This window comes from Ptiloglossa arizonensis, chromosome 4 (assembly GCF_051014685.1).
Source record: "Ptiloglossa arizonensis isolate GNS036 chromosome 4, iyPtiAriz1_principal, whole genome shotgun sequence".
NCBI lineage: Eukaryota > Metazoa > Arthropoda > Insecta > Hymenoptera > Colletidae > Ptiloglossa > Ptiloglossa arizonensis.
In genome coordinates, this window is record NC_135051.1 from 20,773,178 (window position 1) to 20,783,518 (window position 10,341).

Below are 10,341 nucleotides of genomic sequence, written 5' to 3' on the forward strand. Positions count from 1 at the left end.
AGGGGAATAATGTGATGTACGTAGATAAAATACAATATCTATTATTTTCCCTATATGGGTTCCAATCAAAATCTAGAAGAACTAGTGGAAATTTAACATAGATATGGAAAAGATGAAGTACTCTAAAGATGAACCCCTCTAGAAAATTATACATGTTTTATATTACACTGTTCATTCGTGTTCTCAATGCACGACAGTATTTCATTATTGTAATGTAACAGAGGAATTAACAGAAATAAAACAGAGGAATTCGTTGTAATATTTAAATATTGCTTTATATTTCCAAATGTAAATATTTCAGTGTTAAATTATGTGATGTTTATATAGCCTTTCGTAATTGTGTGCAGTTAGTTACAAAAAAATGTGAAACGGTTGGATGATCGCAATCTAATAGATGAAACATAACCAGTAAGTGTATTTAAAGATTTTCCTAATCGTGTAAATGTATTAAATGTTCAAGGAGGTAGAAAGGAGTTAAATTTCCAACTTTAATGTGAAATGTGAGTATCTTGTTGAGTGCTTCGTTTTAAAAAACCTTACCTATTAAACAAATTTACTTTGATTCTGTAAATTTCTCGAATTGCATGAACTCAAGTTCGGCTGCAAATCAAGTGCAGGCGGCCATCTTGGAAAATCCCTTTTTATGGGGTTGAACTTAAAATTTTGACAAGAATTGAACTTTGTAGGGAAAGCCAGATTTTTCAGAGCGATCCCAAAATTAGAACGTGAAAATCAATTTCGCGCCACTGAACAGTATTATTCAATAGCCAAGTTTAAAAGCAAGAAAAATATAGAAACGAGTTGCGTTATAAACAATTCGAATAAGAAACGGGTAGGAGAATTTTTCTGTTGAAAGTTGGAAATAATATAGGCAAAACGGCTTCGCAAAAAAAATCGTCTAAGAAGATGGCGGAGACCAAAGAATTAGAGGTGAGTGAAGTATTAAAAGTAGTGCAGTGGAGTTAGATTATGTGTGAAATTTTAGAGAAAAGTCGGCAGGTCTGCATTGTGAATTTGTCGTGGTTATATCCGGGTTATCAGCGATTTACGATTTGCGTCAGTGAATTGTATTACTAGACGCTTAATACGCTGTCGTGCAAGTTTTACACCATAACTATTATCAATATTTTCGTTTTTCAGTGAAATTTGAAGTTTAATTAATGTCATTTTTCCTTTGACTATATTGTATTTGCGATTATGTTCTCTGTGCCGACTAATGTTTGTAAAAGACGAATATATCTTCATAATTATAGGTAACCTTAACTTTTTTCTCATTTCAATCGAAACATTTTTAAAGATTTTTTGCTATGTCTATGTATTGTAGTAATGCGTAATCATAAAGATATATTTTTTTAAAAAGTGTATTGCTGTATGCATAATATTGATTGTACTTTAAAAATAAAATAATTTTGCTACTGTATGTTTGTCTTTGACACAATATGGATAATGATAAATATATTTTATGTTGCTTTTGTTAGAATAGAAAACTTGAAGTATGATTTTTATGCCTGGTATTTTAAATTTTATTTTATAATTCTGCAATTATATTTGCAAAAATGAACATAATATAAAAAAGAAATGTTTCTCAATTGGTTGAGTTAAATTGACAAATATTAGAATTTAATTTTTTTTAAACAGTCTCCTTTTTTTGAAAATTAATAAATTTTCTAACTGTCAATTAACAATTTTATAATAATTACGTACAAATGTTTAAAATACACAAATGTTGTAATTTTGTGATTGCAGAATATGGTATTGAGTTTTCGAGTGTCTGAACTTCAGATGCTACTTGGCTTTGCTGGTAGAAATAAATCAGGTAGAAAAACCGAATTACAAACACGTGCACTAGAATTGTTACGTTTGAGATCTCATCCTGTACAGCTCAAAATACGTGAACTCTATAAAACAATACAGTGAGTATATTATTAATGTCAATGCAAATATATATTCAAAATTGCATTAATTTATAACAATAACTACTATTATTTCTCACATTGTGAAATGTTTTATTTCTTTAATTGTTTCAATACAGAATTGAAAGCTATATTTCTTTCTCTATATGTACTAAGGCATATTATTATACTTTAAGTATTATAAATAAGAGCAGGTTCTAAATACAAGGTACTAATTCTATTGTTTTTTTTTTCAAAATTTTGTTTAGAGCTGATCAATTAGCTGCCCATCAAATGTATGGTCAAACAGGTGGTTCTGGGGAACCACAAATTGATCAAAATATGCATTCCAGAAATTATTACACAAGGTAATTATATAAAACAGTAATATATTGTATAAAATATAATAGATGAACTTGGGAAAAATATTTGATTTGTAATTAATTATTATTAAATATTTATTTAATAATGTTATTCTTATTTTTAACTAACGCGAAGACAAGCTATCAGTCAACAACAACAGTCACAATCTTCAGTTTCCAGTGGAAAAGACCTGCCACCAGCACATCAAGCATCTCTACCTCAAGCATCTAGAACCAATCCAGTATATCAATCCACAGGATATAATAGTGTAACACCACAAGTAAGTTTAAACAATTTCATGTAGAGTGTATAAAGTATTATTTATTGTATATGTTAATATTTCAGCAAACAACAAGTGCAGCTTACAATCAGTATCCATACCCATCAAAAGTTTTACCATCACCATTACAAATACAGCCTCGGAGTCAGTATCCTGTTCATCCAGATGTTCGTCTTAAAAAACTTCCATTTTTTGATTTATTGGCAGAATTGTTGAAGCCATCTAGTTTAATGCCCCAAGGGACTTTAAGACTGCAAGAGAATACATTTATGTTTCATTTGACACCACAACAATCAACAGACATAGCTAGTTCACGAGATTGTCGTGCAGGAAGTAAAATGGATTATACTGTACAGGTATGTTTGGTTAGTTGAAGTACTTTTTAAAACATGGTTAGGATTGTTTTTATTTTATACATATTGTATTTTTAATTATGGGTGTTGCAGGTACAAATGCGATTTTGTTTACAAGAAACTTCGTGTGAACAAGAAGACTGTTTTCCACCTAGTATTGCTGTGAAAGTTAATGGAAAATTATGCCCCTTACCTGTAAGAAAATAAAAGAAATAATACCACTTTTTCTTTTTCATATTGAAATTGAAATTATATACTCAATTTTTATATATTACATCAAGTAAGTTTTATTTATTTTTTTTTTCAGAATCCAATACCTACAAACAAACCAGGGGTAGAACCAAAGAGGCCGCCAAGGCCTGTCAACATTAGTCCTTTAGTTAAGTTATCACCTACTGTAGCAAATCAAATTCATGTGACATGGTCAGCTGACTATGGAAGACGATATGCAATTGCCATATATTTAGTTAGAAAACTATCTAGTACAGAATTATTGTCAAGATTAAAATGTAGAGGTGTTCGACATTCGGATTATACAAGAGGTTTAAGTAAGTAATCAGGACTCATTTTTAAAATCGTTTGAAATTTTAAAGACAAATACTATTGGAACAATTTTCTTCATAGTTAAGGAAAAACTTAATGAGGATGCAGATAGTGAAATAGCAACCATGTCGCTTAGAGTGTCTTTAGCATGTCCATTAGGAAAAATGCGAATGTGTACACCATGTCGTGCCTCAACGTGTTCACATTTGCAATGTTTCGACGCATCACTATTTCTTCAGATGAATGAAAGGAAACCCACGTGGAATTGTCCAGTTTGTGATAAATCGGCACTGTTTGATACCCTCGTTATAGATGGATATTTCCAAGAAGTTTTAAATTCCAAGAAATTATTACCAGATGTAAATGAAATTCAGTTGTTACAAGATGGATCATGGGAAAATTTGGTTTTGAAAAAAGAGAAAGATAAAGACAAAAGCGAAACGAAAGTTATTACGAATTCGCAGGATCGTAAAATTGATGTGGACACTGTAGACCTTGGTGAGATTCCATTTCATTATACATATGTGTAAGAATAAACAGGCGTATATAAAGTTTCCGTTGACATATTTGTTATATACCGTACTTAAGGTTTCATTACTTAATGTATAAAATCTTGTTATGTAATTGTTTAGATGAAAGCAATCCTGCACCCCCAAAGGAGAAGAAACGAGCAGTTGTTATCGATTTAATATCAGATAGCGATGACGATTATGATAATATCACACTCACACAAAGTACAAAAAAATTAGCCAGTGGATCTCCTTCACCAAAAAAATCGCAAACCAGCTCTATTAGTAGTACAAGTGAATCACCAGAATTGATGATAATTGATTTAGAATAAAATTTGTTTCTATGTAGTTGTACCATCAAATTGCCAAATTTGTAACGATGTGAGAATTTTTTACAGAACTAAGAGTTCTAATTAAGTTTCATAGTTCTGTGATTAATGAAACAAAATGTTATTATAAGGACTAATATAAGTAAATTCATGATGTTTTTACTTTTGGTACTTAAAAACGGATAGAAAATGAAGAAGAGAATATGCTGATTTTTTTGTTTATAATAATTAAGCATTCCTTTGTATTATCCATCAATATGTGTATAGTCTATTTAGCACCTTAGTTCGCTGAGGAATAACTCACGACGATCAAGTTAGATGGAATAAATATTTTAATACATTTTTTCAGTATGATAGAAAGATCATTATGTAGTATCATTCAAACGAATAAAGTAATTTTTTATTTTGTAGTGTAACCTTTTTTTTTTCGCGAATTGCTTGACTGATTGTAATAGAAAGTGTTATTTATATCATTAAATCTAAATAGTTTTTCGAAATGTTGATACATCATTCGATTCTTTTAATTGATCAGGGTGAATAAAACGGCTTAGACTATACTTATTGTGGAATTTGTTTTTTACAAAAGTCAATGTTATGTCAAGAAATGAAATGGAAAAACTCGTTGCAAATAGGATGTTAACAATGTAACACATTTGTATCGTTGTTTTGTCTATGTAAATCATCATGCGTTTCGTTTGCCTCAGAGTTTAGTCGTCTGGCGGAGGCTCGGTTGAATTTGGATACACGTAATTACGAAGTGTTATTCCAGAAAGTTGTTGGTCCACAGGTTCTCTTGTGTCATACAAACTTGGAGCTTGAAATATTATGCCAAGCGTTCCTCCAGTACACGCTAATGTGAAAATCAACAGAAAAAGTCTGTCCAAAACCATGGCTACAAATTTCCAATCTTCTATGACCTAGAAGTGCAAGAAATTTTCTATGCGTAAAGTTTTAACGTTAAAATAGTATCATATCTTATAATATGATGCATGTCACAAGAAAAGAAGCCAAGAATTGGCAAATTGTTAAGAAAAGAGAAAAGTATCAAAAGTAAAACAAATTGAAACACATCACAAAACAGTACTATTCAACTCACTTCATTATCTTTGTCTGCGTCTTTTATATGTTGAGCAATAAAACGCACACCCTTCAAAGCTGATATAACATCCGGAGACAAGTGTCTCGGCATCGTGTTCTCACTGTCGGTGACTATAATTATACATCATCGTTAGCGCATATTTCACCAAGCATCGAAGCAACCATTGAATGTTATCAATATAACATTGTTTCACAATGCATTCTATCGTAATCAATTCGTGATTGCTAGGATTATTGTTAATTCTAGTACACGTTTATTTATCTTTGTTATCATTACGTAATACACAACATATGTTTCGTGTTTCGGGAATGAAAAAGTATTGTAAGCTCATTATTTCATTAACGAAAGATTTTACGTATCATTGTGTCATAATGAATATAATAAATAAAGTTTTGTATGGAACAGTAACAAAGATTTACCTGATGCGTGCGGATAATGTCGAGCATCGTCTTCTCTAATATTTTTATACTGGGATGTGACGCTTTCAAATCCATCGGGGCTTCCTTTCAATTCCAGCGGGTAATCGCTGACGCTGTCGTGAAAGCTAAAAAATTTATGTTCTTGGAGTTTGGGTCATCCGAAAAAAAAAAACATTTAAATAATTACCTAAAATCTATTTCGTTGGTGTATCCGCTGTCCATATACGTGTCGTCGTATTCCGGAGTTGAATACGGCGTTCGGCGCATCATCAGGAATCGCGGCATCCAATTTAAAAATACTTTTCTGACCCATGGAGACATATTGTGCGTGGACGGGGATCTGCGAATAAAATTTTGTACAATTTGTAATACTTTTGTAGGTAACAATGTAAAAAAATTGTAACGTCGGTTGTTTAACGCACCATTGTGTCTTAAAATTCTAGTCGAGTTAAACGATCTGAGCTCATGGTCCTGGAAGCATTTAAGCAAGACTTAATTTAATCAATCGAACGTTCCGGTGACTCACTGACCTAGAAACAGTTCGACAGAATTCTCGACAGTAGATCAATACAGTTCCGGGAGGTCCAGGGACCTTGTGTGACAGGAAACGAATCTTATTTATCGAACTGACGTTAGTTCCTGCCTAAACGTTTCCAGAGCCATGAGAATTGACTGGAAATTAGTATCTTGAGTCACAGCAGGGTACTGATCACTATTTGCAAAAAAATTCTCTCTCCAAGTGTTTCGATAATGGCTAACATAACAGTTGTTGTCGAACGTTGTGTATAAATTACCGGAAATGAACGTTCAGAACGCAGACGGTGATCCATATCGATAAGGTGACCAAGATCATGGTAAACAACAAGTATTTCCCTAACAGTGGTATGGCCAATGATGTCGGCGGTATAATTTCGGCTAGCAATAAAAAGAACACCGTCAGCGAGAGAAGGATGGAAGAACACAGCGATACCTGTGAAAAATAAAATTGTTGGAGAGACACGTAGGACGAAAATCTCTGTTCCTTTACTTTTTGTCTGGCAATATTTGCTTACTTTTTCGCCCGAGTCGCTTGGTAAATAAAAAACAAGCACCGTAAGGAACGTGATACCCACGCAAGGGATTATGAGGTTGACCGTGTAGAATAACGTTTTTCTTCGCATTGTAATGTTGAATGTGATGTCTGCGCAGCGTATGAAAGCATATATTTATATCACGTATTATTATTATTATTATTATTATTATTATTATTAACCGTGTCGTATTACACAGAGTGAGCCGCTTAACTTGACCTTAAATTACTTTACAATTTAAGTGTTCATTCTCTCAACAAATATTTTTAACTAAATTTTCCTACCGAGTACGTTTGTACTCGATACTTTTTTCTATTTCGGAGTAAAATGTCGGTTTTCTTTCGTACCTCGATACAAGTACAAGATAACAAAAAGTAATTATCGTCAGTAATTTATGGTCGTCAAGTTGGGTGAATGATCTGCGAATGTTTCTATTATTCAATTTGCAGAGAAACGGAAGTTTCTCACCGGAGTAGGGTTCGGTGCAACATGGATAATACTCCTCGTTTCTGGACGCTGGAACTTCGAGAATGTCCCATTCCACCGATAAATAGAAGTCGCTCAGATCAATACCAATCGCTACTAAATTGCTACCAGGCTCTTGTTTCATGTGTTTCAGATCCACCTGTGGGCAAAAGTCTTTACAAAGCACATTTTCGTGGTACAATGTCAACGCGAATAATTTTTACCCCGTAGTAACGATATTTTGTTCTTGTTTTAATTAATACAATAAGGGGCGTGATCGATTTAACGATTGCTATTGGAGTTAAAACCTGAGCGCCGTTGTACGTCCACGAGCCGAATTTCATGATGCATGATTGCTCGTCGAACGGGAAGTATTCCACATTGATCTCGCAGGACGATTTGTAAATTGCTGGCGGTTTCCATGAAACCTCACCTGTGTACTTCAATGTGGCTTTGGTCATCAACGTTACTTCGTAATTGCCGTCGGCACTGAAAATAAATTAAATCAGTCATGATGTCGTATTCAAACATTTTTACAGTAACGATTTTCCCGATTAGTTATTTTTATCTTACTTTTAGTTATTATATCTTAATTCGTAAGAAAAAAAAAACTACGAATTTAAAACGCGCGAATTATACACGAGTAACATTTCATCGTCATTTACTTATTGTACAGCACGATATCTGGCAGCCAAATATTTTCAGAAGGCACGTAAAGCATTTCCACGCCACCGTATTCCTCTGGGTCCCAGTGTAATTTGTAGTCGAACCATTTCTAAAAAAATAAACAAAACACAGATATAGTAAACATTCGAGTTTCGGTATATCGCAGTAGATTGTACCTGTTCTACCCAGACGTTTGTAGTCATCACTTGGTTTTTCAAATTCTGTGAATTTTAAAAAGCAAAAAAATAAAAACGATTAATGTTAATGATACAGTGAAGAATATTATTACCGGTGAACGTATTATTCATTCGTTACCATTTCGATCAATTGCGAGAGTTTTAGGCCGAGCCAAACCGTTAAGGTTTCGGTGTTATTGATGACAGGGCGTATGAGTCTGTTATAGTTCGACAGCAAGTCATCGTAAAGTCTCTTTGTATCGGGATTCGCCTCGTAAGTTTTCGTGCCCGCGGCGCCTGAAAGATAAACATACAGGTTCTGTCAAAATTGCCAACTTTTATCTAAGAAAACAACTAACTTAATCCAGTAAGGTGAGACAACAGAACGATGGTGGAAAGTGGGAATAAAATGCTAACAAACTCGAACGATTCTCACGCACTGGTAATTACAGAAAAGGGATGACTTACCGTATATGATGTTGAAACTGTTAAAAAGTATACCGAGCACCAATATTCGCATCTTAAGCGCGACTATTTACAAATTTGTACAGGCTCGCGATGACTGCGACCACTCCCAGTAAAAAAAGATGAACGTTCACCCGCTGACACCATACACGACGGTTTTGCAACTTGACATCACCGAGTACAAAGAACTGGTGGTACGTAAAATGTATTTCTTACTATCGAATGGTAGGAAAAGCGATTAGTGGAATACGAGCGTTCTGCATCCCACAGGACCAAAATCGATATCTGAAGTTAGCGCCATCGTGCACGCTACGGTTTACTCGGTTTGGTTCGTTTGTTATGGATTCGTATGCGCACGCGCGGTGAAGGGGCGCGCGGTAAATCGTATTTGTGACTAGTGCGATTAGTCGTTGTCGATCAGTGCGCAGGCATTATTTGTCTTGAGATGTCGATTACAGCTGTGCGATGATTTTTAGAGATTCACGTTGTCGAACAGCCCCGGAGGTATCATCGAAGGTAACCGAACGAGTTGTTACGCTCTTTCGTTTCTAAATTTTAATTTAAATACGATTATCGATTCGTTTAGCACGTTTGTCGGCGGTAACTTTTCGTAGGTGGTAAGAGACGCGTTACCGACATTGTGGAGCTTGTGTTCGTTAGCTGGCGCACTCTGTACCAGTTTTCGTTAACATCACGGACCATTACGCTTTCGCAGTCGTCTCGGGAAATTGTATTCGAAGCATCGTTCTGACAAAACGGTAATTTACATAAATCTTTTAATTATTCTCTTTACGACGAAGTTATTTCCGATAGCTCGAGTCGTCAAAGTCCATTAAAGGATCTTCCTTGCAATGTAGATTTCGTGGTTATTATCGAATTATTTCGGTATAATATTTGTTGTTACTTAGTGTTGTAGTCGGTCAACGGCAAAATTTAGCGCGCGTTTCTTCAATATGGCGGCACTATGTTACCAAATTTTCCTCGTCGGTGCTTTTACGGAAACATTATTGAAAACGACGATACACGTAATGCACTCTGTCGTAAAGGAATTTCATTTGGTTCGTATTTATTGTTACCTATTTTATACCTTACGTTTACAATATTTTTTCGAACATACAAGTAACGGGTCATTAGCATTCGGAAATTTGAATCCTATTTATTGAGCGAAATCCATCGATCTAATATTTGTAGAGGAGAAACTAACACTCAAAGACAACCTACTTAACGCTTTGCTTGTAAGAGGTTAATTAAAAGCGAAGCCCATCAATCGATAACACGCGAGAGAGGGTAAAGCTTTGATATCGTGGCAAGAATGCAAGGTTCGATACAATTAAATGAGCGTCATTCGTAACGTTATTTGTTTAAAAAAAATGATAAAATTTATTTTCTCAATCTTTTCTTATCTCAAAGAAATAGAAAGTTTAAAGTAACGAATACTCTGTTCGAACAGATAGTTAAAAATTAAAAATGTATTATTTCAAAGTAATTTCATGGGTAAAGTTATTAGAGATTAAAAATATTTAATTTCAAAGTAATTTCACAGAGAAAGTTAGCAAGCAATAACTATTCAAATGCCACGGTATAGTCGTTTGAAGACGCATACCGAACTCATAAATTAAATAAAGTGCGAAAGCGGAAGCACTTTGAATGTAGAGAGGTTAGGACCAAGTTTTAGTTATAGACTAAAGGCAACTCTGTATAACGAATAGAGG

At 34.1% G+C, this 10,341-nt stretch overlaps 2 protein-coding genes across 9 annotated transcripts; one reads left to right on the top strand and one right to left on the bottom strand.

The window, feature by feature from the left end:
- Window positions 1-254: 254 nt before the first annotated feature.
- On the top strand, window positions 255-4,620 carry Su(var)2-10 (E3 SUMO-protein ligase Su(var)2-10). Of its 8 annotated transcripts, XM_076310200.1 has the most exons (11): window positions 255-500; window positions 687-930; window positions 1,141-1,253; window positions 1,747-1,913; window positions 2,162-2,260; window positions 2,391-2,535; window positions 2,601-2,900; window positions 2,982-3,083; window positions 3,196-3,436; window positions 3,513-3,929; window positions 4,064-4,620. In XM_076310200.1, the coding sequence occupies exons 4-11, from the start codon at window positions 1,750-1,752 to the stop codon at window positions 4,270-4,272; spliced, it is 1,677 nt and encodes a 558-aa protein (XP_076166315.1). In that variant the 5' UTR covers window positions 255-500; window positions 687-930; window positions 1,141-1,253; window positions 1,747-1,749; the 3' UTR covers window positions 4,273-4,620. The 8 variants fall into 8 exon arrangements, with proteins under 8 accessions (XP_076166315.1, XP_076166312.1, XP_076166314.1 ...); XM_076310197.1 differs by lacking the exon at window positions 1,141-1,253; XM_076310199.1 differs by lacking the exon at window positions 1,141-1,253 and having other exon boundaries at window positions 2,601-2,891.
- On the bottom strand, window positions 2,996-8,936 carry Nachrbeta2 (nicotinic acetylcholine receptor beta2). The gene is made up of 12 exons (XM_076310206.1): window positions 8,633-8,936; window positions 8,304-8,461; window positions 8,165-8,209; window positions 7,988-8,097; window positions 7,631-7,811; window positions 7,326-7,482; window positions 6,840-6,967; window positions 6,582-6,757; window positions 5,975-6,127; window positions 5,788-5,912; window positions 5,366-5,478; window positions 2,996-5,186 (listed from the first exon to the last, which is right to left on the bottom strand). The coding sequence occupies exons 1-12, from the start codon at window positions 8,682-8,684 to the stop codon at window positions 4,977-4,979; spliced, it is 1,608 nt and encodes a 535-aa protein (XP_076166321.1). The 5' UTR covers window positions 8,685-8,936; the 3' UTR covers window positions 2,996-4,976.
- Between the last annotated feature and the right edge of the window lie 1,405 nt (window positions 8,937-10,341).